At 43.1% G+C, this 27633-nt stretch overlaps 1 protein-coding gene across 10 annotated transcripts in view; it reads left to right on the top strand.

Moving 5' to 3' along the window:
* Window positions 1-676: 676 nt before the first annotated feature.
* SLC24A4 (solute carrier family 24 member 4) overlaps window positions 677-27633 on the top strand; it is a 119067-nt gene continuing 92110 nt past the window's right edge. For 3 of the 10 annotated variants that reach the window (XM_080594214.1, XM_080594215.1, XM_080594205.1), the window contains exons 1-2: window positions 21077-22381; window positions 24539-24649. In XM_080594214.1, coding sequence (XP_080450340.1) covers window positions 22234-22381; window positions 24539-24649 — 259 coding nt within the window. In that variant the 5' untranslated portion in view covers window positions 21077-22233. Of the gene's footprint in view, window positions 1882-7762; window positions 7879-12972; window positions 12990-13186; window positions 13446-13531; window positions 21054-21075; window positions 22382-24538; window positions 24650-27633 lie in introns of those variants that run through there. The other 7 variants (XM_080594219.1, XM_080594206.1, XM_080594218.1 and 4 more) reach the window with 7 other exon arrangements.

Consider the following 27633-nt stretch of genomic DNA (forward strand, 5'->3'; position numbering starts at 1 on the left):
TTCACCAGCCCACCCCAAGAAAATACCTCATTCAGCTACACAGCAAACTTAATATGCCATTTAAAGGTCATAGGGAGATTGGGGAGATTTTCTGCATTCTTGTGCATTCAGAGGACTCAGTCCTGAAAGGTGCTTCCAGAGGGAAGCCCACAGAGTCTGCACAGGGCTACAGCGGTCTCAGTGGCCAACTTGTAGATGCAGTGATCCTGGCACACAGACCATCTTCCAAGGACCAGGGCCACCAGTAACCAGTCTAGGTGGCCTCTCATCTGCTACAGTCAGTGCCTGTCATACTGCTTAGTGCTGCTTCCTGGCTCCCTGTGCTCTCCTCCCTCCCTGGGTGCATCTCACCAGCTGTCTTGTTCTAGCTCCCTGGGGCATGCAATCTCGATGGTCAGTGTTTAATAGCGTCCAGCACTGTGGGAGCCTGGCTGTCAGAAGGTGCTCCTGGGCTCCAGCACAATATAATCCTTCAGCAACAGCAGTAACACAAATAGGCAGGAGGGAACAGTGCACATTTTGTGCTTGACACAGTTGCAAAAGAACTGCATAGCGAATATACACTAGGTAGCATGAGTCTGACTTCAAAGACATTAATAAATAAGCTTCATAGTGTTATTAAAAGCTGCAGGGAAAAGGTGAGCTTGGAAAATGAAAACTGGATTCTTCAACCCCTCTCCCAACTGCTCTGCAGAGGAGGAAAAAGGACCCTGGTAGAAACTAGAGTATATTCCTTCCCCAGTTATTTTCCTGGCTTTGCTGATGGATGGCACAGCTCACTGAAGAGGTTATTGGTACATTCAAACATCAGTTACCTAAGCCTATTATTACTAGAATCTGTGGGCTAATTAATGCTTGCATCAGAAGTTAATGAAGGACAAGGATTCTTTACCGCTGATGGTCTCAGTGAAATGACTGTCTGGAACACATGAAAAAGCTATTGTCAGTAGCAAATTACTATTACAGACAGCTACATGAATATAAATCTCTCAGAAAAGGTGACATGCTCTTTATTTTGTGGGTTTTAATCTAATAGTGTCCCTTTGGTCTGTGTGCAGCATCTCCCTGATCCACCCATGTGGCTTCTTGGTGGGACCCTGCACGGTCCAATGTCTCATCATTCTGCAGTTCAGGGGGAGCCCTGCATGTTTATCTGCCACCCGCGACGTCTTCCTTGTCTCTTCTCAGTCCGATTTTTCTGTCATGACTCATCTCTAAGCCAAATACTCAGATGTAATGCCAGCATTTTAGGCAACATTACTGTCGCTGTGTGTTCTCAGTACAGTCACTGCCTGCCATAAGGATTTGCGCTGCACTCATCTCTGAGGTAGCAGTGCTGCTGTGTACCCCAGGCACAAACTACATCTCTTTCAAAGGCAGAAAAAAAGTTACCACAGGAGGAGTGACTAACTCTGGATGAATCTAGAAGAAATAAAATGTCCATCAGCCATTAGCACAAACAAGCCCTGCCTGAAGGTTGCTTGATTTGGTTCTGGGGGCTTGAATATCTCCTTGGGAGACTTGGGATTCTGACTTAGCAAAGGGAACTTGAAGGCACTTTCACATTCCATTTTTTTCAGCTGCACTGAGGATGTCAGCTGTCTCAGAGGATTTGATTTCATGTGTTTTAATTTCCACATAAATTGTTCTCTCGTACACCCGCTTGTGGGCTGTCCTGGTGACTGAAAGGGACATCCTCGCTTTGCTCCACAGCATGTCAGCCATACGTGTGGTAAGCCTCTCTGAGCAAACATCAGCCACGTGCCCTCTGCCTGTGCAATGTACTTCTGTACAGTGTTGCTAACTTGAGCTTTCATTTGGGTGGTAGCTTCATCTCTCTGAAGGATGAGGGCCAGCAGATCCTTGGACGTGGACTTTGAGGTACTTTAACTCCCATCTGGTATATCAGGCTGAATAGAAGTGTCCTTTAGAGCACAAATGTTGCTTGAATTCAGGTAAACTAAGACTAACAGGATAGGGTAATATGAGCCTGGTCATATTCAGATATCATATAATCTATATAATCTATATCATATATATATATCTCATATATATATATATCATATCATCATATAATATCATCTTCAAATGGGATTATATTTGCTACTCAGGAATTTTCAATTCCTTTTGTGCTCTCTAGAACATTTAGGAAATTGTTATATAAAACAGAATTTATTGTCTTTCAAGAAAAAAAATATAATTTTTGCTGAGTTCTACTTGACTGTTTGATGAAATGAATTTCAAGATAGGTTGTGACTGGATATGAGCTGGATATGAGCTGTTCCTCATCCCATCAGGCTGTGGTTTTTCTGAGATTGCTACAAATCCCTTGAAAGTCCCTAAATTCTGAATTTTACCATTAGACTGAAATTAGCTTAAAGTTATATAAACCTGTCAGGGTAAAGGGAACTCCTTGTTCAATTCTGTTTGCTCATTCTGTTTTGAGTGCATTCCTCTGGTGAAAACTTCCTTAACTTCATGGTTCATCTGTACCACTGTAGAGCAGTTCGTTCTTGACATGAATTCCATGACCAAATATTTAGTCATCTTGGTACAGACCAGCTGAGTGACTTGTCCAGGATCATGCAGGAATTATGGAGCTGAGCAAGGTACTGACGTGTGGTTTTCAATAGGCACTGTTCCTTTTTGGAGAAGCTGCCGAAAGATTATGCATAAGAGTTTAGGGAATTCTACTTTTGGGCAGCAGTAGATAAGTGGACAGAGCAATTGGAGAAAGGACTGGCCTGCTGCATGGGCTGGGATGTCTTTCTATCTAAATACTGAATAGCACAAAAGAAAAGAAGGAAAAAAGAAAAAAAAAGAAAAAAAAAGAAGGAAAAAAAATATATATCAAAGAAACCTAATTATAACAACACCATAGATTTTCTACCCCTGCAGGGCTGGACTTATGGGAGGATCAGTTTAGTAACACTGCTGGGTAGATAAAATGCAAATCAGAGCAAGATCAGCCATACCATAAGCTGAAATTGTTAAAAACTGCCACATGCTTTAATAGCAGCATCAGACCAAGACAAATCATGTAAAATCCTAGTGATGCTTTAAAAACTGTTTCATCATTCAAAAATGTCATAAATAAAAGGTTTCTTTTTGATAAAAGATCTGGAGAAACAATAGACCAGCATATCACAAAATAGTCAGCTCCTGGATTGTCACTTCTAAAAAGGTGAATGTGTCAGAAATGATAGGGACAAGATGAATGTGCTTGACTAAGACTGTTCAGGGAGCTCACATTAACTTTACTAAGAGCCATAGACATGTACACGTGAACACATTCATCTGCAAATGCAGAGCATATGTGTTGGAGAGGCTGTGGTAATTGGTTTTCTCATGAAAAACAAGCAAAATACACTAATATTTGTGCGAATGCAAAAGCAAAAGGCAAAACAAACAGAATGTAAAAGAAAACATGAAGATATGATGGAGAGTGGAAAATGCTGGTGGAAAATGTCATGTGTATTGGGCCATATGCAGTAATTATGGAGCTTATAAATTAGTAAAATGAGAAACAAAAAAGCAGTTACTCCAAAGGTGAGATTATATTTATAAATATATAAATATATATTATATATATATGTAATATGATATATAACACCTGCAAATTATTAGAGATATGATATGATATGATATGATATGATATGATATGATATGATATGATATGATATGATATGATATGATATGATATGATATGATATGATGGAAGGTTAATAATTTGCAAACTCCTGACTGGCCTTAAATGCAGAGGTCAGGCAGTGATACACAAGCAAAAGCAGCGTAATTTCAAAAGAGAGTTAACAACTTCTTCACGATCAAAAAGAGAAATTGGAATTAGCACCCAGCAAAAATGATTCATGTAATAGAGAAAAGAACATAGTGAGGTAGATTTTGGACCACGGAGAGGATGAGTAGCTTTTACATCAAAGTCAAATAAAAGCTGTCTATTGGGAATGCTCAGACAACCAATGTGGACTCAACAGAGAGCCATAGACAAAGCCATAGACATCAGGTTCTGTATTGCCAACAGAGTAAAATTCCCCCTGACCTGATGAAGGGTATCTTGCGATAGTGTGTTTCCATGTTAGACTCGCACATCTAAGGACTGGGAGCAATTCTGAGCCCTTCAGCATTGCCACTAGGAACCGAAAATGGTTTTGGTGAATGTACTGGAGCTGCAACTCTGCTCTTTATTACAACAAAGGGAGTGAGAGAGACAACTGTTGTCTTATCTAGAGCAGCCTTCTAGCATGGAATGACAGCAACTGAAGATGATCTAAGCAAGCAATATACATACCACCTTCTTCTGAGGTTTCATGAGACCAGCGGGCTGAACACGAGATCTTCACAAATCCAATCGAATCTCCATACCCAGGTCATTCTTTCAGAGAATACGTACAGTCACTACAAACGCAAGGCAAAAATGTGAAGATGGAAGATGGTGACATATTCATTCTCTTGAGATGTGAGCATCATCTCTTAGACCTTGGCCAGACAACAGCTGCTGGAGGGAGCGCCCAGCCCAGAACTGCAGAGGAAGACCCAGTGCTGGGGGTTTCCTGCAGTTCCAGGGGACATGCACACTCTTGCCACAAGTAGCTGCTTTGGAAACTACATGACAGCAAGGCATGAAAGAGCTACTGTTCTAAACTAAGAGGAAAATGCTCTCTGTTGCTAAGGGAAGTCAGGGCTTAGTTAACTCTATTACTTTCATCACAGCTGATGCATATATATGGATACGGAATATGCCTCATGATAAGCATTCATGGAATGATAGCTGTAAGAGTTTATTAAGTCCTTTCATATATAACCCCTTTCATAAACATAATCTTTATGTTTTGCTTTGCTATTTACATTCCAGTAGTTGCCATTCTTGACTACAGCGGGGGGATGTATTCCTTCCCTAGCTTTGGAGGCTGGATGCTCTCAGCAGCACAGCACACAGCTCAGTGCCAGCTGATGTGGGTTTTACTTGGCCTCTTATGCTTGTGACACTGGGCTGTCCTTCTTCCCGAAGCCATTCTTTGACTTATCTTCACCAAGACAGACAGAAATTCTTCTTTTGCATTTTGTAAATATGCTACTCTTAGGTAACAACTTAGCTCTCTGTGGGATAATGAAATACCATTTGGTGTAGTGGAAAGTCCGAAGCACCACTATCATAACTCTCTGAATATTTTTGGCTACTAGCCTTGGATTCTCACTCTGAGACACACATCATAAATATAACTACAATGTAATGGCAACACTTGCCTTCTGCCTCCTTGATACTGAGGAGTTTGAGACTTAAAATAGTGATGTGCTTGCAGTATGGATAGTATTAGACAGATGGTGTGCTGTTCTCACTTTGTAATCGTACAGCCCGTATTTCCACGGACCTACGTAGACGAGCACATATCACCTGCTGCCTGGTAGTATGAGAACACAAAAGGTTAACTTGCTAGGTGTACCCTGGTAATTAGAGAATTGTCAAGTGTTTTCTGCACTGCTGAGCTCGTCGGTTCATGCAGTTAATTTCCTAGGGTTTGTTATTGTGTATTTTTATCTCTTTTTTTTCTTTTTTTTTTCTTTTTTTTTTCTTTTTTTCTTGCATTTAATAATTCTTGCTGGAATGGAGAAATATAACAGAAACTGATGTGCATGTAAAAGAGACTTCCTTCTCCCTTTCTGTTTGTACATGCAACTTGGAAAGTCCCGTTCCCCTCATGCATTTTAGTTGCTGCGTTAATTAGCAGCGTAGCCTATAAACGAGGTCCAGTTTTCAGGGGAATTGTTACATTCCCTTTGAGGCTTCTGCTAACACAGAGACTTATGTCTTAAGTGTCCTAGCTGGTTCTTTGTTACTCTATTTTGTATTAAAAATCCAGTCAATTTTGTAAGTCATTCTCAGTGGTGGCTGCAGTGGTATCACTGTTTGGTTTAAGCACCTTTTCCCATTTAACTTTATCAGGCATATACAACTTTCTGTCCCAACTGTGTAAGCTATGTAGTAATTATTTTGTTCCCTTTATTTGCAGCTGTGCTTGTCTCAATGTGATTTTTCTTTCCTTATTTCTGAAATTTTACTTTTATTAAACTTTTGCTTTCTCAGATAAAACATGGAACAAACGTTGCAGAGGTACATAGGGAAATCTACCGTATAAACAAGCAGTTTCTTCTTCTGCAGATATGGGAAAACTCTTTGTTCAGGAAATTCCTCAGACATGCAAAGGGAAAGAAACTGCAGTTTCTCTCCACATGCATTCTATTGGTTTTGCTGAGGTTTTTCCAAAGGAAAAAAAAAAAAAATGCTGGGTAATTACCCAGAAATGCATTGCCAGGGCTCCATAGAAAAGTTTTCCTTAATTCCCACTTCTCTGAAACAGGGTTGTTAGATAAGCCTCAGGAATGCTCAGAGGACTGAGAAGACGTTGAGGCACATTATCTTTGATTTTGTATGTTGCCCTGTGTACAAATTTATCTAATCAGACGGTGATTTTAGAAGCCTGGATCCATCACAGGTGTTAATAGCAGCTGAGGTCTGCAGATTCTTTGCTTTCATGTTTCTCAGCTTGTGTGCAGCAATTTCCAAATCCATCCAAAGCAGCTATTCTTCCTGGGGTAACTGTAAGGAAGAGGTGGATAATGATTATTGGGCAGAATTCATATATTACTCTTGTTCTTTTCTGCACTCTCTTCTCTTTTCTACAGCTTTTTGTTGTAAGGAAAAGATTTGATTCCTATTAAGTCAGCAAAAATATTCCATTGATTTCTCCAGGAGCTGATACGTGTTCTGTGCCCCATTTTAGTCATGACCTCATCACGGTCCTGATCACAGCAATTGGTGCACTAAGCAATAAAATAGTGTTCAAATGTTAAGCGCTGGAAAAGTTGCTGAACTTATGAATGAATCCTCAGTCTTACGTTCTTTGAAATTTCTATAATACGGGGCTGGGCATCATTTAAACCTTCGGTGTATTGCTGGCTAGTGAGAGCTTTTTGTAGTTGTGCGCAAGAGGTCACGTGTATGTGATGGTATGGACCAACAAAAAATATCATCCTTGTGCGTGATTCTGAGTCCCACCTGTATTCTGCAGCACACAGGTCTTGTTCTCTCTGCACCTTCTGTAGGAAAATATTGTAATTCCTACTAGAATTGCTACTGTGAGGCCATTTCTGGAGAAGCAGAACAACTGATAGAGATGAAGAGGCTGATGCCTCTGCCTTGAAGCTATTCTTTGTTTTCCTTTATTGTTGCACAGCCCGCCTAGTCCAACAAAGGTAAATAAGATGTTTGAAAAGGTAAATGGTTTCTTTATACCTTTGCTTTCATAATCATAAAGGTCTCCTATATGCACTACTGAATAAAGCCCTTGCCTGTGAGTAGTTTAAAGATACCTGCTAATATCTCTAATCTCTGACAAGTGGGCCTGTGGGAAAGAGTGAAAGAGAGTGATTTATGTGGTACTTCTTAAAACTGAAGGGCACTTGCTGAGTTCATCCAGGGTTGCTTCCATCAGCCTCTATGTAATTAACCCTCATTAATATCAGTGAGAGATTGAAATAGCCTCCCCCCCCAGTATTGTTATGGTAAATAGCATTTCAGATACTCTTAATTTGGGAGAAATGTTGGAAACAATTAAGTTTCATAGCACAATACTACAGCAGGAACCATGGGAGACGTTGCGTGAACACAGACGTGCATGACTGGTCAAAAATTAGTGTTTGCCTGGGGACTGACTGTGAATATAGATGCTCTCTGTGTGAGCAGCAGGAAGAAGGAGCACAATCATGTGGAGAGGATGAGAAAAATGAAGAAACAGCTTGCCAGAGGGCATGAAGAAGGACACGGGGAAAGACTTTGGAGGTGGAAGGCTGGCCTGGCAGGTGAGTCTCAGTTGTGTAAGGGACTGGCTGCCTGTGGCTTGGGGTTCTGATGTGATCAGTGGAACAAAATTTCACACAACTTTGTAAGTAAATCTAGAAAGCCTCAAATGTGGATGAATGGCTGCATTCCTGAGCATGTGGAAGAAAAACAACAACAAAAAACAATGTACAATAGGAATAGGTAAGCTTTGTATAAATTTTAATAAAATACTTGGTAAAATCTTTGCAGTAGATTTTCCTGTACATCACTAAGCTATAATAGTTGATGAATCTGAAGTTAGCAGTGCATTTGGGCCCACAATGAACTTCTGAAATGTTTGTGAATATGTGCATTTTGCTTTTTACTGGTCAAAACATATTGTGCTAAATTCTCCAAGTCGAATGACATCAGTATAGCAGACAGCAGCAAGGTTTGGTAAGATCAGGATTCAAGAGACAAATGTATTTGAATGTAGTTTGTGTACTGAAATGGAAAGTTACAGAATTAAAATGTGTAATTGCAAGGGTAATAAGATGAGAAAGGCGGCTTCCAGAAATAGAAAGATACACATATATACATTTAATTTTCCAACTTTCTCTCCTTAACTGGCATTGACAAACACATCCTTGAACAACCCATGTTTTTCCTCTTGCCCAGAGGGCAGGGTCACGAAGACCCAAAATACATTCCTCTGCAATCCAGCCCCCACCCATCCTCTCCAAACCACAAAGGCAGGTGCTCAGTGATAATTTCTCAGTGTCTATTTCTCCTTTTCAGTTATGGTGAAAATGGTGTGACTAACCATGACAAAGCAAAATACAAGAATTACTTAGTTCCTTGTATCAATGCTTTAGTGAAAAATACATTTCACCACTCACGGGATCAGAAATACTAACCCAGTCTCTGGTAAAACAACCCTGGCTGCTACAGTGCTGTGTGAGGCTTGGGGTGATACGCTCAGCAGAAGTGCATATTCTGCCATCTTCAGCAGTCTGTTAAACTGCAGATACTTTGACTTCAGCTTCCTTCTGAGAAGACATGCAGTGGAGGGGAAGATGTACAGATCATTCAGGAAAACAACCTTGCCAAAATTCTCTGAGGAGATGCCCTCCTGGAGAAGGTGGTTGGAGCTTCCTAGGAAGAAGTACTGGACAAGTCTGTAACCTTCCGAGCCTGGGTTCCCTAATGTCCACTGAAGGTTCCACTCTGAGCCATGTGCAAATTCAGACAAAATACGAATGCTTCTTTGATCGTTGTTCCAGGTGCTGGGTCTCTGTGGGGCAGGAGGGAGCACTCTGGGCAGGGGGATAGTACCAGCCGCTGCTCCCAAGCTCGCACTGAATCACAGGCTGCAGAGCTCACTCAGGTGGGTTTACACAGGCTTCATGAAAAGCACATAGTGGAGTTACCACTCCTGTAGTTCCCAGTTTTGGATTTCCTTCAGTGCTGTTCTTCTGCACATTCCCCTGTAAAAAGTAATATTCTTGCATATAAATTTTAAAAATAAAGAGTATGAGATAAACATATGTCTTCAGCAGCTCTTTAGCCTTTCTGTGCAACATCTTATCAATCTCAAAACCCAGAACTATAATTATACACCTGGAGAAAACTCTAGCCATATTTTCAAAATAAAGTACACTTGCCTGTGTGGATTTTTAATGTAAATCAGATCAATTATAATTTCATAAGCAAATATGCACAGTCCTTTATAATACCTCAACACCCAGGAAAAAATGTATGAAGTCTCACTGGGAGAAACTCCCTGTTAACCGTTTGTACAGATCTTGAAGAAAAGACTAAGAAATTAGAAAAATTCATGGAGAGGCTGGATATTTATATAACAGGTACCACGACTCATTAGCTACTCTAAATTGCAAAAAACAAGCAACCCACAAAACCAAGAAACTACTGAAGGATCAAACTCCTCCAGGTTTCAGGATTGGACCTAATCTCCAGCTACCTGGGATTAGAAGAAGCCTTCCTGCTGAGACTCAACTTCAGCCTTTTTTTTTTGCAACGTCTGGTACTATTTGGTGCCCAAAACACATGCTGGACTGGCTGGATTTTGTATCAGGTTCCACCTGCAAAGCCTCTTCCCATCTTTATTACATTCTTCAGTCCTTTGCATGGATGGATGGTCATTAATACTCTTACTAAGCCTATACATACACACATATATGTGTACAGTGTGCAAATTGCTTTCATTTTCAAAGACATTTACTTGTCAGATCTATAGAGTGATCTATTGAGACATGACAGTGTGTGTACCTTGTAAGTAATTCAAGAGTGAATGAAACTGCTTGAGCTTCCAGAATAAATATTGCACATGACGTAAAATCAGATAGAAATTTGATTTCACTTCCTTAACATTCCTGAGGTAGCAAAACAGATAACCCTGAGAAGTTTAAAAAGAACTAAAATATTTTATCTCCCTCCCCTCTAAGCCTGCTCCTCAGTATGGTCTGAGACTGTAAATGTGTAAATCACTAAATAGCACTAGATTTTTAGAAGCATGACGACACCTTAGTATCCTGGAGTTCACCAGAGAGCTCACAAGCATTCATCAGCAATTTATTTTATCAAGGCACAGAGAACAGATTTTCAGTGTTTTGGAATCTGTAGTACTGGTTTTCTTGTTACGGCTTTTTATACCAGCCTGTAAGTAAGAAAAATAGCAGCTGGGACACTTACCTGCTTTAAGCGAGCCTTTGAAAACCACTCGTGGGCACGCCAATGTGTGCTGCAATCCCTTCCACGAGGTTCAGAGCCAGGGGCACTGCGTCAACAAACAGAAAACTGAGTCTGGATGAGGTGTAACCGTACCCACGTTCGTTGATTCAGATACCTGTTGAAACATGGGGAAAATGGATCAGACCTTGTGCGTGATTATTATTCTGTGAGTGACTTTAAGTATTTATTTTTTTTTTGGATGACTAGCTTGCTCAGAGACTTGATGATGAGCTGAAAGCTCTTTCTTCTCTGAGGACTTGGTCCAGGGTCCATCAGAGTTGGCAAGCAGCAACTCAGAAACACAAAGAAAAGCAGAAGGGTGGAGAGATTTTTCAAGTAAGAGATGGAATGGCTATTTGTTCATGAGGGGTACTTGACGTAAAGAGTAGCGGCGTATGTACTTGTTATCTTTCTGCCTGCCACAAGCTGTGCAGCAGTGCAGACCCCGAAGGCTGGGGGCTGCTCCGTTCCCACCTCACGCAAGTGGGCACGACGGGACGTCTGCCCTGGCAGCCACCGCAGCACATGGCGGGGACAGGCTGTGCCAGGCACGGAGCAGGAGGAGAGCAGGAGGCAGCCTCTCTCTGGAAGCTTCTGATCTGTTCTGGGGGACAGGAACAACAAAAACAAAGCTGTGCACTTTCGCTCGGGCTTCATGGCAAAGTCACAGCCAAGCCTCAGAAAATTTTGTGGTCTTCCTTTGCATATATTTAAAGATTCATTATGATTAATTTAAAAACTGAAAATCAAATTTTAAGGCTGGTTAAATCTTCCAGAATAGTTGCCTTTTTTTTTTTCTTTCTTTCTTTTTTTTTTTTTGATATAATTTGTTAGAGCTTGGAAAGCTAAGATAGAAAATGCAGTTCAGTTACACAATAGCTTGCTATGTAACATTCACCTCAATGATCTGATTTATTTCCAGCTTATCAACCATCTTGATAATTTGGGCAGGAATAGTATGATAGAGCTCCAACAACAAGAAAAACAAATTGCATAAAACACAGCCTGTCTCTTCCCTTTCTTTGCACAGTCAATGCCAAGAGCATAACTAATTCTGTGAGACTCCTTCGTCAGTCACAAGGCTAAATGCAACTCAATACTTTTTTTTTAAACAGTTGTGAAATGGACAGAAGATCAGTTTTCTCCAGATAAACATTCATTTAGCTGTACTCTTATCCTTGTTCAAAGAGATTTGATATCCTTTTCTTTGTGGGTAGAACTGCATGAATTATCTTTTATCACAAGCCATGGGGTGAATATATTTTATGATGACCATCACAGCCTGTCTGGTGCCCTGATGCTCCGCCAGCCTGTTATGGATTGGCCCCGTTGCCGGCTTCCACGTGCTTCCCAGACAGCTGGGAGTGGGTAGGATCAGCTCCCCAGGATATGGCGTGTTGGTATTGAGGCCCCACCGAACCTCAGCAGACCAGTCCCCTCATGCTCCCTCCTAGTTTAGTGATGTTGTGGGTGGGCTATGTGGACATCTCACTTAACACCTGGCCCTCTGCCCAGCCATCCAGGAGAGCACTTTCAGCAGTGCATGGTTAAATCACTGCTTCAGGTGGCAGGGTCTGGGTTGCCCTCTCCCCGCAGGCCTTCCTGATGTGCAGGGGTCGTTGTTCACCTGCACGGAGCAGACTTAAGTCTCTGAAGCTCCACCAGTAATGCTTCCATCTCCTAATGGATCCAAGCGCAGAAAAAAAAAACCCAAAAACTCCCCACCACATTGACCCAAGGAACAAGACTCCTGAGAAACAGAAAGTCAGAAAAAACTCAATTGGTTGCAGGTGTGACCCCTTGAGGAGGTGCTGGGAACCCTTGCCGAGGAGGGCAGCTGTGGAGCAGATGCTGAAGGTAGGCTGGCCACCCTGGGCACCAGGAGTCATGTGCTCAGCACTCAGTTCAAGTCAGAGCTGTCAGTTTGCTAGAGATGTGTCCCACTGCCAGTCAAAACAATTCTTTTTGTAATCATCAAGACAATTTCCAGCTCTCGGAAGAGTTTTAGACATCTCCTGGGACCCTTCCTTGCCACAAGTTAAGGTAAGATGGATTTGAGCATGGTCTAAATGGTCATGGAGAACAACTAAAATTCAAGTCTCTGATATTCTATTTCTGATCCTGTTCTGAACAGAACATTTTGTGCGGCATATTTAAACATATTGTTTCTGTGGTCAACTTGCCAATGTGTGAAGTGAATATGATCTGTATTACTTCTTTTTTTTTTTTAACTTTTCTTGCTTAACACGTAATTGTAACATTGGATTTTCCTTTGTTACCTTCCCTACAGACAACACGTAGTTTGGTAAAGCTGCATAACCTCACCGGGGATGGCAGAGATTGTTTTATGATGTGAACACTGGCAAGAGCCAAGAGTTATTCCTTCCCATGCTTGAGAGAGGTGGTTATGGTACTTCAGGACATATGGTGGCAGACTGACAATGGCATGCTTTTATATTTACCTACAGGGATGACTTAATACCCACTTCAGAGCAGTGGGCATTGTGGCTTTGTGTGTTCATTTGTATAACTGGAAGGGGCATGCCACATCTAGCGGCACTTTTACTTCCACTAATGCTAATCTTCTTTTTCCCATAGCCTGATTAAACTTTGCGAGCACTTTGGAGAACAACTCTCCGACGCTCACAGCCCGCTGCTAGCAGTACGATGGATTTGTTTGAGGAACCTAGCGTTGCTGACCCTTTACAATAGCATTTCAGTTGCCTGACCTTGCTGATAAGAGGACTAGCGCCGGTGGCCATCTCCAAGGAGCGGTGCTCTCTCCTACGCCAAAAAGGACCCGACGGACTTAAAATTCCGCACACGGCGACCTTGTTTCCCCGTCACGGGCAAAAAGGTGGCCTCTTGTCACTTGTAAGGAAGCAATAAGTAAAAGCACATGCTCAGCAGCGGCACAATTAATTATACATTTTTTAATTTCAGGTTCCCCCAAAGCATGTCTCTGGATGTAATGTTGGACGACTTTCCTTCATGTTCAGCTGCCTCCTCGCTCTGCTGTTTCTATGGTAACACCTCTGAAACATTGCTCCTTTCCGAGGAGGTGAAATGCAGAGTGGCTGGAATATCCGAGTGCTTAAATATTTAAATGAAAACAACAAAAAAAGATGGTGGGGTGAGTCAGGCGTGACAGGTAGGTGACACCCACCATCGCTGCTATTAAATCGGACTGGGGGGTAGCACTCTCCGTGCTGTACTCCCACTACAAGCTGAAAAGAGCAGCCAGCGCAGAGGGGCCGGGCTCATCCTGGGCTGTCCTGGTGCTGAGCAGCAGCTGAGCACATTGACACCCAAGGCCAGCTGAAATAGCCTGCTGCCAGCCTTTGCAAGGAGCTAGGAACAGCAAGGAAGCGAATTTGCAGGAGTGCCATATTTGGATGTATTTGCCAGTGATAAGTATTTCTTGTTAAAATCGGGAATAATTACTGCTTGTCTCAGTATTTGAGTGTGACGTCTGTTAACATGGAAATATTGCAAAAAGTAGTCCTGCCAATGCTTGAAAATACGCCAAAGTTTGCTCTGACCGTGACTTTTCATTAACTGTAACAAACGTCGGTTATCTGGGTTGGAGGAGGCTGTGCTGCAGACCTTGCAGCTTTGTAAGCTCAAAGGGACTCTTGTGGAGGACGATCTTCCCGAAGTGCTGCAGCTACATCTGTCTCCCTACTGCTACACTGACCCTTTTCAACTTCGCAGTGTAAGACTTGGTCTTCAAAGTGGATGTAGTGTTGCTCGTGTCCCTGTTTCAGCTTGTTTCACTCGTGCTTCCGATCCACTTTGATTGAGGTTCCTTTGTCTGCCGCCCCGGAGGGCCGTGCCTAACCCATTTGCTCAGAGCCTTCTCCCCTCTCTTGTTGTACCACAGCTCTCCCTTCCTTCCCCTAAATGCCTCCTTAGACAAACACCTTTCACATCACCGTTCTGAACCTGGGCTCTGAACCAGCCTTCTCTGTTCTCCCCTCTCCTGTCTGATCGTAATGGGGAGCAAATTAACCCTCCTTTCTTGTCTCTTCCACAGAAGACAACATGAAACAGCTATGAAATAAATGACCTGACTTCCTCATACAAAACACTCCATTGAACACCGTTCCTGCTCACTTGATTCCTCTGATTGCCATTCCCTCCAGACTATCGTTTTACATGATTTTATACACTGAATTTGTCTTCCCAGGGCAAGGTTGTTTTCTTCCTACTTGTCTATAAAGGAACATGATTTCTACTAGCTTTATAGAAATAAATGGTAAGAATATTCTCCCCCTTCTGACTGACAGCTACATTTCCTCTTAGCTTTAACATAATAGATTTTCAATTAGAATAAATTTTCCTTTTTGAAAATCTGTGGTCAGATGGGGGGGAAAATTCCCAGCACTCTCTGAGCTCTGCTCACTAACAGTTAAAAAAAGATGCCAGCCAAAGTAGGAGGTGTAAATTTTCTTAATGTTATTCACCATCATTTTATTTTAAAAGCTTTGATAGGCAGTCAAACAGCAATCTCAGTATCAAGATGGAAATTAAGTTTCAGAGCAAGCCCACTCAACATTAGGGAGAGTTGCTATTGCCTCAGCAAAAGGGAGTGAACAGGCTGACCCGTCAGGGTTCCTCCGAGCATATGTTCCCCAAGCCTCCAAATAAAGGCAGTTCTCACCTTTTCAATATTGTGGTTTCAAGGACATCAGTTGCCAGGACATACATTCAGCACTTGCTTTTATACAGTTACAAGTCTGCGTTTTCTTATTTATTTATTTTTTACTGAGGATGCATGCCTACTTTTCTTTCCTTAATGATTTTGATGTACCAATCTAATGAGGGAAAGGAGCTGCCCTGTTGAATCTCTCTCAGCTCCCCCAACAGGACTGGCACCGAACCTCTTCAGCCTCCAGGCTTTCAGGCACTGACATCAACCGAGGCTTTTTTGTGTGAGAATTCTCCACAGCTTCCTCCTGTGTATTCGTAAGATCAGAGCAGTCTGTGGTTTGGGCTAAAAACACATAGCTGATTTATTTTTATTTTTTTCTCACTGCAATGAATCAATTTTTGCTTAGTTAATGACCCTTCTCGTTCTGAGGGACTGGCAACGGGGTTGGAAACAGATCCCAGCGGGTATGAAAGCTGCTGAAAAGCACGGTGTGGGAAGGTGTCTCCTCAGTATTTGTTTTGAATTTCACTGTATTTCGCAGGCATAGAAAAAAATTCCAGAAAGAAAACAAAAGGGGAACGTTTTATGGAACTGAATTTCATTTGTTTTATATGGGAGAGGAAGCCAATTACGGAGAGCAAATTAAGGTGTTGTACAGTGATGGAAGAGAGTGCTGCAGCCAGCCTGCAGAGTTTGACCAGCCAGAATCACTCACGTGCAGCATGATGCCACCTAACTAGATTCCTCACAGTTACCGTCAGGCACGGTCAAATTTCCTCAAGCCTCTGGGAATAAGGTTTAGAATCAATAATAGGCTCTAACCCATGTGTAGATTTAAGGGGAGACTTGAAGACGAGGAAGTGCTGTTTACAGAGAGTGGAGCAAATGAACAGATTTACACGGTGCCTAGAAGGTCAAGAGGTGAGGCCCAAGGTCATGTGGAGCAAACACAGAAAAAGAGTCAGGGAAGCAGAGAAATAAGCAGAAGAGAAAGTGACTCTGAGGGCAAAGATGAACAGAAAATCACTGGCAAAATGTAAAGCCAGCAAAATCAGTTGAAGCTTGGATTTAGTGGAGGTAAGCAAGCCTGGGAAACTGAGAAATACAGAAATGGTGTGTGTGCAGGGGAGGATATGCTGTGTAACAGAGTCCCTGTAATGTAACCCCCAGTTTGATATGGCTTTATGCATGCGCATGAGTTCTCCAAATCTGGCAAGCGTTTAAGCAGATGCCTATATCCCTGAGAAATCCAGTGGGCGTTAAATGTAGATGCTGTGATGAATTTGGAAGGCTCAGATGATATGGATTTAGGGAGACAAATACTGAGATTTTTTTTTTTCTAACAAACCCTGCTTTTAAGCCAGATATTGATCAAAACCTTATGGGCAGAAGAACAACAGATTGAATCCTACCGATATGCAAATGTCTCTCATTCTCCCGCATGTAAATGCTAGGTTCTGCCTTTTCCTGAGGTGTGGTGTGGCTGGCAGCTGACATCCTCACCCTGCTCATGTGCCCAGCCTCTATTGCTAGACCTCTCTGAGTCTTTGTCTTCTGAGATGTTCAGTGTTGGATCTGAGGAGGCAGGTAGAGAAACAAAAGCTTTTCTACTTGTGAGACGTTTTGGTGGGTTTAGAGGTATGAATAGAGCCAACGCACGTAAATTAAATGTGTTAACAGCATATGTGGGACATCAGGAGTCAACTGATCTTATTTTGTTGTAGCTTAAAGTAGATCACATTAAGAGCCTAGATATGGCTGGTATATTTTACGCTTCTTGTGTAGCAAGATTATATGTAGCTACAGGTCTCCTTCCTGGGCTTGTGTGAGGTTGTCTGTGGCACGTAGGATATGAGGAACTCTTGCTTGTCTCACCCTGCATGCTGTGGGAGAATCCCTTTACTGCCACTGAAACTTCAAAGCAAGGCCTGGGTAAGAATACGGCAGCTAGCTGAGTGCTGAACATGGGGTGTAACCGCTGATGCTCATCATAAATAGCAAGCAGCATTACCTGAGATTATAAAAAAAAATCGGCAGTAGGAAGATTGCAAGTTATAAAAGGACAAGGGAGGATTTGGGTGAGTTAGAGGAAGATGTGGTTCCATATCACAGTGTGAGACTGACTTCTTCTTTGTAGCGTTAAAATTCCGGTTCGAGGTTAAGTGATTTATAAGTGGAAGCAAAACAATGGCCCAAGTAAAACTACAGAAATAACTCTGTATTAAGAAAAACTTCTGCTTTTGAAGCCTGCAAAAGTACAATATGATAACGCAGTGGCAACTGCACACTGGAACGGGAAAATGGATGGGAGAGAAATATCTGAGAATGAGTAGAGAGGTGTTGAGGATGTTAGCACCGGGGTGAGTTCTTTAATGGGTACTACAGTTGAAGTTCCTCTCTAAATCCAGAAATGGCCCCAGTTCAGGGTTTACCCGTTGCAGAGACTGGCAGAATCCTCAGTGCTGATCCCAAGATTGGATCTGCTTTGTAACCTTTAGGTGCGGTTCAGCAAAGCACCTTTCACCAGCGCTTAAGGAACTAACTGGATATTCCTGCGTGATGTGTGGTGGCCGGAGATAAAGTTCAACATTTAAATATGGATGTGCTAATGTTCACTTTTGTTTTGACAAGTCATATTAGTGAGTGCTCCTTTTCTGAGGACCAGGTCCTAAACAAACACAGGATTGCTCCATTTTTGACAGGAGGGTGATTACAGACAGCACCAAGCTAAGGCGCTCTCAGTGTGTCCCTTGTACGAAACACCTCGACCAAACAGCAAAAGCAGGACCAGTCTTCTCTCTCACCAACTCCTTTTCCTCTCAGCTTAGGTTTTACAGCTTTCAGGAGATTTTCTGCCTGTTTTTGAGGGAATTATGTTGGCTTTTCTTTGATTCCGTCTCTTGACCTTGGGAATACTGGGATGATACTGGGATTTTGGCTGTATCAGTTGGAAAGCTGGCCTTGCCCAGGCTCCTAGGGCTGGCTGGGTGCCACTCATAAATGATCACCTTGCAGTCCCCTGGGCTTCTCAGCTGATGCAGTCTCAGCTTTTCTGTGCTGCTACAGTCTTCATGGCAAACTAATATCATCTCAGTTTCCAGCTACCCTGCTGTGCTGCTGCTGCTTTTCCTACTCCTTTTAGGGGGTGCCATAGAGAATTCATCCAAGCGTTATACTTCTCTTTTGACTCTCAGCAGCATCAATATTTTCTCCTTAGATGAGCTGATTTCATGGATCTCCTGTGAGACACTTCCCTAATTCAAAGCCTTTTGGCTGTTACTCAGTTCGTGATACTAATTGTGCTTGAGATGAAAAACAAGCAAATTTGGCAGTGATAGCTGAAGCTAACATTAGTCGGTGCTTTTAGTGAGATATTTTAGTGTGGGACATACATGAAAGTTAAATTATCACAATGGTAAGCGCAATGACAAGAAAGAGTTCCTTGTGTCTGGCTTTAAGCAGATAAATGCTATTTAATATTTTCTACCTCTGCACTTTGTTTTGATTATATTTCCCAAATACCTCTAATTTCCAACATGTAATTCTTTCAGGATTATTCCTAGATCTGGTCTGGAAGACATTTTGTTATGATTATAATGGAGACAGTGATCATCGGGAATATCACCAAACCACTCACTGTAAAGGCATTACTCAGGAAACCATGGGGGGTGTCTCACTCTTTTTTTTTTTCTTTTTTAAATACCATTAATGGAAAGATCCCACTGAATTTATAGACAGTTGTTCTTGTGGCAGTAAGAGATAATGATAATTTAAGATTGAAAAATGAATAGAAATGAATGTAATGACACCTTATCCACAAAACATTTTCTTTTTTGCCTCACCACTCATTTGTATGTAACATGGACGTCTCAAATCAGAATAAAACGTTGGAATATCATTCCAGTAATGACCTCCATGTGCTCCAACAGACTCTCCAGGTGAGTCCTGCCAGCTGATGGGGGAGAGGTAACTGGATATGAATTCTGTAGCACACTTCTTCTCTATCAGACATCCTATGCAAAGAGTTACTTGATACATTCCAGAGCAAACACCAAAATAAAAGTAATTTGGAAATTCTGTTCTTAAAGTTTAGCATTCAAGAGCAATTTTGAGGCTCCCCTGTGATCACCAGACTGATTAAAAATGCTAATCAGAAGCCTGTATGATTAGGAGATTAGTACAGGCTGAACTTTGATCTGCCTCGTTTGTGTACAGAGAGAGAAGACACACACACACACACACACACACACACACACTCGCTTTGAGAACTGCTTTCGTAGGTAGCAGGATTCCCAAAAGTCTCTTCTCCATCTCTCTCTGTTTCTTGCTTTCAGTTTCTCACAGGGATAGCCCCAGGGTTCCTGTAGTCACTAACTGTTACCTCCAAAACAGACAACTTTTTAACAGCCAGAAAAGAAAAATCAACCTATGTCCAAAAAGGCAATATTACACTTGCATTCCTGTAACTGACCATGTGGTTTGATTTGATCCATGTGATTTTCATAGGACCTGACAGAATTAATGAAAATCCTTCACATGCGGAACTTAGGACCTCTAACTATACTTCAACTCCATGCTCTTTGGGTAAACAACCTATAGACAGAAATATGGAATATCTGGGAGTCACAGCTGCACCTCCAGACCCAAATTTACCTCAGTTCCAGACAAACTTATCATTGCACGTCTTGACGCCAGTAACTCTTCAGATCAGGAATGCTGTGGCTTTGATATGGAGCAAAAGAAAATGTTCTCAGTGTAAAGAACAAGTAAGAGAATAAGCTTGGTGAACATAAAAATCACAGGCAACCTCAGTCAACTGTGGAGAGAGATGCAACAACCAGCACAGCCTCTCCAAAGCCCATGGCCCTGATCTGCCTTATCAGTGAAGCAGATAATGAGCTTGTGACATGTGGATACTGAAAAAACAATGATCTTCAGCAATGCCTTCCAGTGTCACCACCTTTATATTGCTAGATATAATCCTTGTGCAGAAGACTACATGCTTGTCAGCACCTCGACTCTTAACCACCAAGTAAGTGGATGGCAGCCTGATGTGCACATTGCCATTTCAGGTAGAAGGGGAGGCTTTAGTACTAGAAAAGAGGTGATAAAAAGCCACACAAAGAATTACCTCTCAGGCATTATGGCATGCAGTGGCATCTAACCGTACAGTGGTATCTCTACTGACATGGCTAACCAAAATCTTCAGTGGAGCCTAAAGGTTTTTGATGAAAAAAGTCTATTACAAATAATGGTCCCGAGCTAAAATCTTCAGTTGCAGACAAGGTAACCTAAGTGAGAATAGCCTATTAGGTGTTAAAAGGGCCCTTATTCAGATCCCCATGGCTCTGATGCCTAATTAGACTGCAGGTTCCTCTGGTCAGGGGTGGCTTTCATCATTCCGAGTTCAACCGTGAGATTTCCTATGTGGGCATGGAGAGAAATAACAGGACGCAAGCTGACTTGTAATCTTTTCTACTACCTTCCTTGTAGCAGCGTGCTGTTACTTCTGCTCTCTCAGCAGCTGTAAAGGGAATGAAAGACAAGGAGACCGCGGCATGTCTTCGTGCCACTCTTCTAACACGCACTTGTCTTCCTGCTTCAAGGTAAATCACAAAGTCAAAGGCCCATCAGAGCCTCGGTGCCCTTTCAGCCTGGACAGTTAAGGCTCCGATTTCTGTAGCTGTGTGTACGCAGGCAAGCAATGAGACTTAGACAACTGCTGCTCTTTGATTGCCCAGCTTGAGCAATTCCTTTGCGTTGAGACAACCGGGCAGCCTCCTGCAGGAGTCTGGAGCAACTTCACATCAGGTCTGTACCACAGCACCCTCAGCGCTCTGTGACTGCTTCTTTGTGGAAGAAGTAACTCGTAAAGAGAAACAAACAAACACATTAGCAGGGGGAAGGGGAAGCGCAGAGGATTAGTGATATTTTGTGTGTCAAGGTTTGCTGTTGCAGGGTATTTTCATTATTTTTGACTAGAACATCTAACTTAGAAATAATGCCAGACACGAAACGAAGCACTGAGAGAGATCCAGGAAGAAGATTGCCAGAGATCCAGGGAAAGCTCGTGAAATGCCATTCGTTGTAAAGTAATACAATACAATAAAGTAATCCGTTGTAAAGGCTGCATGGGGAAGCCCGGGTGGGTTACCGATGGTGTGCCCAGGTTGGACACCCACAGCATTTCTGGGTGCCCTGAGTGGACGCAGAACCTGCGCTGCTCCCAGAAATCCTCTGAGACGTTCTCGTTGGGTAATGGGGACCGCTGATTTAATGAAAATACCAAATTTTAGCAAAAAAAAAAGAAGAAAACCACCCTGGTTCAGGACATCATGGGACCGACCTCCGTTCCACACAGGGGTCGTTCTGCCGGTCGCCCAAGTCAGTCAGGCACAGCGGGGGCGCAGGCACTGCCGCCCGCGGCCCCCCAGAGCCCCGCTCCGGCGCAGGGGGAAGGATTAATTAATTTGGCCGCTTAATTTCACCCCCCCCCCCCGGGGACGCGCGTTGCCATGGGCTCCCGGGCAGCACCCGGAAAGTTGCCGGGGAGAGGCGGGGAGGAGAGGGGCGGGCGGGAGCTGAGGGGCCGGGTGCCCGCCGGGGCTCGCTGCCCGCTCCGCTACACTCAGCCGCCGAGGGCAGGAGGGGAGAAACTTCCGAGCCGTCCGGGCGGGCAGGGGCCGCCTGGATGCCGCCTCCCCCCGGCGCAGGCAGCGGGGCGGCCGCCGCTCCGCTCCCTCCTCCCCCGGCGGCCGCGGGGCGTGCGGGGCGCGGGGCTCGGCCCGGCCCCTGAGGGCGCCGCCTCGCCGCCGCCTCCCGCCTCAGCCGCCGCCGCCCGCCCTTCGCCACCTGCCGCTCCCTGCCTCGCCGAGGCGCCGGGCAGCGGCTTCTCCCCGCGCCGCCGCCCGCCATGGAGCCGCCCGCGGGCAGCCGGCAGCCCTGAGCCCCGCTCTGCCCGCCGGCCCCGCGCCGCCCGCCCCTCGCCCGCATGGAGCCGCCGCTCGCCCCGCCGAAGACGGCGCTGCCCGTGCTGAGGAAAGTTCGCAGGAGGCGGGAGATGCTGCTGCAGCAGCTGGGCTTCATCTGCGCCATCCTCTTCTTCGCCTGGTGCATGTCCAGCCTGCTCTCCAGGCTGGGTGAGTGGCCCGGCAGCGGGGACCGGAGGCTCCGGGCAGGGCAGGGGGCGGCGGGGTCGGGAGTTGGTGGCTGGGGTTGCCCCGGCCGCCTCAGGAGGGAGCCCGGGGCTGACAGAGGGGGTCTTGGGGCGGCTGGAGGCTCTGCACGGAGCCCGGTCCTCCCCGGTCGCTTCTGGTCCCGTCAGCCGCGGCCACCTCGCCCCGCCGACCCGTGGCCCCGAGCCTCCAGCAGCCGCGGCTGCCGCCGCTCCATCGCCTCTCTCCCGCCTGCCCCAAATTACAGCGTGGGTTTGTCAGGAAATTCGGTGTTTTGGGCAAGGAGCGGTGCCGACCTCGTGTCTTAGAGTCTGTTGCACCCGCTGTGCGAGTGCCATGTCGGGGAAGTGATGCGTTCGTCATCTGCATCGCTCCCGCTCGTGGGCTCTTGTTTTTGTTTTTCCACCTGCTGGCACAGTTTGGGCTGTAAACGTGCGACTTTGGGCCCATTTCCTGCAGCTTGCTTTGCATCCCCCAGCTGTGAAGCCTGAGGTTACTGGGACACCTCTTGGGCCCCTAGGTAGGGCTGCCAACCTTCCGTAAGGGTTTAAGGATAAAATCAAACTAAGCCAAGATCCCATCTCTGTGTTTCTTGTAACAATTAGGATGGGCCATCTGCTTAAATTACAGTTGAAGGTAAATTGTGAGCTTTAGGAAAAAAAATCCAGTGGAACTTTTCATATTTTGTAATGCTCTCGTCCTTAAATTATTACCTGTGATGTTTGAGATGTATCTGGGATGGCAACGAGCCATCCATACAAGAATTTAATGCCTTACACTATATTAGCATATAGCTTATCTTAAAACTTTCAGCATTTTTTAATTGTGGTTTTAGAATATACTCTTGCTTTATTTAGAACTGTTTGTCATGCCTATGATTTTTTTTTTCCCTTGCAGTAGCGATATATTTTTGTAAATGTACTGGTTTGTGAAGGCAGCGAGTTGGGGTATGGTTATGTTTAGATGGTTCGAGGTTTTTGTTCCAGATAAAGGTTTTCCAGACATCTTTTGGGCTTGTGTGAAAAATGTCATGACTAATGAAAGTTTTTAATCTCTGTGGTTATCAGCTAAATCCCTGATAACCTAATTTTTGATGGTATGCTGCATCAGGTAGGCTTTTTTCTTTTCAGCCGGCTAATTTACAGTATATTGTATCCATAAACACTGACCATCTGTTCTTCGTGTTCCTTATAACTGTGGCAGCAGCCTATTTTAGCAAATACTCTAGCCAAACTAACTTTTCCAAGCTAGATTTTTTTGTAACAGTCACTGTAGCAAACCACAAGCATTCCATGCTGACTGAGCATAAGTTGTAAGATCGGGCATGGAAGATTTTTTGTTATTAGAATATGTTCATTTGCAATAGCTCAGGTTGAAATGGAAGTGATTTAATTAAAGAAATTTGTTCTTCCTATGATTATTATAATTGTATGCCATGCATTATCACAAGTGCCCCTCATGCACTGTATTCAGTTCTATCGAGTCTGCTTCTGGAATATGAGTTTAGGCAAAAGCTCCCCTGACTTCTGAAGATGCTTCTCTTTCTTAAGACCTGTGAGGCTTCACAATGTTGTTATTTTTCTTTTTCCTCAACAAATTATGCAGGGATTGATGTTATCATGTACACCCAACGCTGAAAAGACCGGCCCATTAATTCAGATAAAGCCAAAATACAACTGCAACTTGTGAATATGCATTTTTATATTTTAGAAATCAGTGATGTAATATATGCAAGTGCAGATGACTAAGATTATTGCTCATGTCAGCATAGCTGGTCTGGTTTCATCTGTAGGATCTGTAAATGCTGAGTTTCAAGGGTACAGGTTTCAGCATTTGCTTGCTGCAGAATGATTTTTGGGTCGTGGGTCATAGCCAGGTACTCTGATAGCCAGAACACGTTGATGGCTCTGATACCGCACCTTCATAGGTCCTTTTACCCTCTGTAGCTAGGAGCACCTGGCATACGTATGTTGGCATGTGCCACGGTGGCACCTTCATTTTGCCACGTTTACCTTCTGATGGTCTGTCCATGGTCCTGGCTAGTGGGGGCATACAGTCCGGTTAAGCTGATAAAGGAAAGAACTGGTGACAGCAGACATAACCTCTTTCTATTTAATATAGGCCAAGAATCAACTGTTGCAGACAGACATGTATTGTCAGAGACATGGAGGAATAGAAGATTGATGGCATCACCTAATGGGACACATGAAGGAAAGAACTGTACAGAGCCAGGTAAGATGGGAAAACTATGATGTCTTGTAAGCTCTTGAGATGTATTGTGCAAGGCGGTCATGATGAAGCTGCAGTAAACATATAAGTGGTAAACTTTAAAAAAAATAATAAAAGCATAACTATTCTATGCAGAGAGATTTTTTTTTGTGAAATATAATGCGATGACTTTATCTATCAAAGGTAAAAGTCAATATTCAGATGTATGTATGTTTTGGGGTTGTTCTGAGACTTGTGTTGACAATTTGATTTCTGAAGTTTTGTTTCTTTTGGTTATTATTCCTATCGAGCTAATGCTGTGCATATTGCACTGGTAATGAGAGAAGCACTCTTCTTGAAACTATAGGTAGTTAAACATACAGTGTTTGAGATACCACCTGAGCACAGTAATTTGTACTCATTACTGCTGTGAATTTAATCAGGTTTTGCTAGTCTAGTGATAAACTCTGTATTCAGAGTAGGAGTTCATATTTTGTGGAGGGGTATGAGGTAAGTAATATGGAAACCCCGAAACCCATTTTAGTTCAAGTTATCTGTCCTGGCCAGGGGATAATAATTGATTGAGAGCGGGGATAGATGACGCATTTTAATATCAATGTTAGTCCACAACACTTTCATCTTCCCATCTGTCTTTCCAGTGTATATTTCCTTTCTCTCTCTCTCCTTGCTTCTCTTTGGTTTACGGTGTGTGGGAGATGAGACATTTTGCCAATGGCACTAGCCAAATTAATTTAAAGTTCAGATTTTTTTTTCTTTTGCAATATGACTCTTTGATCAACTATGGGATGACAGCAGAGTCTGTACCTTCTTGCAAATAGTGACAGCATGAGTTCTGGGATCCTGTCAGTCCCAGGCATTCAGAAGTTTGGAACAGCATTCCCTTCTCTCAGTTACATGTTTGTTATAATACTGAGGCAGCTATCGTACAGAGTCAGAGTTACTGCTGTGCTTATGCATTTTCTGAGAGGAATGGAAGAACATTGATGAAAGTATGCACATCCAAAAGCTTTAGCTCTATTGTCTTGATGTCCAAGGGCTTCTCTGTACTTCTGTTAAGAATTTGGTGAGTTAGTTTACTGATGTTTGCATCTGTAACCTTATGATACTGTTGGTTTATCTGTCAAAGTTGTTCACAGATGAGAAAGAAGAAATATGAGACACTTTGGAAAGATGCAATTATTCTTGAATATTCATTTGTTCTCTGCTATTGATGAATAGCCAAAGAATGCTATTCTTTCCCATTCCTATTACATTTTCCTCTACATATATGGGTGTATCAATGTGATCATGCATGGACACATACTTGGCTGCACACTCAAAGCCAAGCCAACAAAGACCACAAAATTGTCGAAGCTGGATCAGAGAGATGCCCCTCAAAGTTTTTGATGGGGATTTCCACTGAAGATAAATGAGAACTTATTTACAATGACATGATGAAACTGCTAAGGGAAAATGTGTTTATTGCATAAATTGCAATGCTGTGAGCAGCGCTGACTTCTCCAGATGTTAGGAACAAATCATAGGATCATAGAATGGCTTGAGTTGAAGGAACCTTAAAGATCATCTAGTTCCATCCCCAATGCTGTGGGCATGCCCCATCCTATGGTTCAGCTCCCTCCATTAAAAACTCTAAGGTCAGTTTAAGAATAACTGGATTAAATAAATACAGCTGGATCATTTGACTTGCTTTACGAAATTCAGGTAGTTGAGGTGCACTTTTCTCTTCAACCACAAGAGCTGGACACATGGAAGCTGGGAGGCCCAAACATGCATCAGACTTCTGAGGTTTTTAGAAAACTATCATGAGACTTGTGTTAAATTTATGGTTTCTATTCACAGTGTTGGAATAAGTCTTTCTTTTTAATAGGTGTTTCTTCAGTTAGAACACAGATTTACAGATCAGACGTGTCACAGGATTGCAATTGTGGCATTTTTAGTCACTTCCTGTTATTCTGTAGCTATGTACAGCTTATCTCTTTGGATCTTCTGCAGCTGAAGGGGGATTTAGATGCTGCGAGAGTGCCGAGATGTAAGATAGCTACAAATAAGGGGAACATCTGAAAACTAATGAAACTGATGCTTGTTGGACAAGAATGGGTTTGTAAGAACCCACGATTGTTATTGCTCAGTAGTAACTTCTGCAGATTTTTTTTTCTTTTTGGTTCCTGTCTGGTAGCTGGAGATAGAGATTTGCAGTGTGATGAGAAGAAGGTACAGTGACCTAAAACCTATCAAAAAGGAACAAGTAGAATAGCTCATCTCCGTGATAAAGCGGCTTGCGTAACCCTGTGACTACATCTGGGGAAAGTAGTCACAGGCTAAGTGACTTGGCTAAGAGACCAAGTGAAGTGACAGGCTAAGAGACTTGATTGAGATCACGTGGAAAATTGGTGGGAAAATGTGGGTTTTCAGTTGGAACAAGCAAACTTTCACTCATCCCAGAAAACCACCCTTCTAAATTTAATGAAAATCTCAGGAATGTGTTGTCAAACATTTTAAAAGTCTGGTTGTTGATTTTATTTTTCATCTTAAGAACAGACAGTTATTAGGCATATATATGTTGTATGAATATGGTGCTCTGTATGGGCTCCCTTGTAGGAAGTACTTATTCTTACCTATGCCATTTTTGTACCTGCTTTAAGCACTAGGGGCTCTACAGATGCATGGGTGTGTGTGTGGTATATAGCAGTTTCCTTGTGTTACGTGGATGTTTCTCTATATGTGTTTAGGATACAAGAACTTCATACCTTGGGGAATGCAAGTTCTTGCTGAGAGCCTGTTAATCCTTTGTGTCATTGCAGTGCTGTTGCTGTGCTCCCTTTTTATTAGCTTCCCACACAAGTCTGCAGCTTTACTTCTCTTTTCCCAAAGGCTTTCAACAAAGTTAATTTATTTACCACTTCATCCCCTTTTCTTGCTTACATGCAAATAAAAAAAATCCCCAGTTGTCAGAAGTTGCAGCTATAGAAGTTTATAAGACCATGAAA

The sequence above is a fragment of the Anser brachyrhynchus genome (genome assembly GCF_964034855.1).
Source record: "Anser brachyrhynchus genome assembly, chromosome: 5".
Lineage (NCBI taxonomy): Eukaryota > Metazoa > Chordata > Aves > Anseriformes > Anatidae > Anser > Anser brachyrhynchus.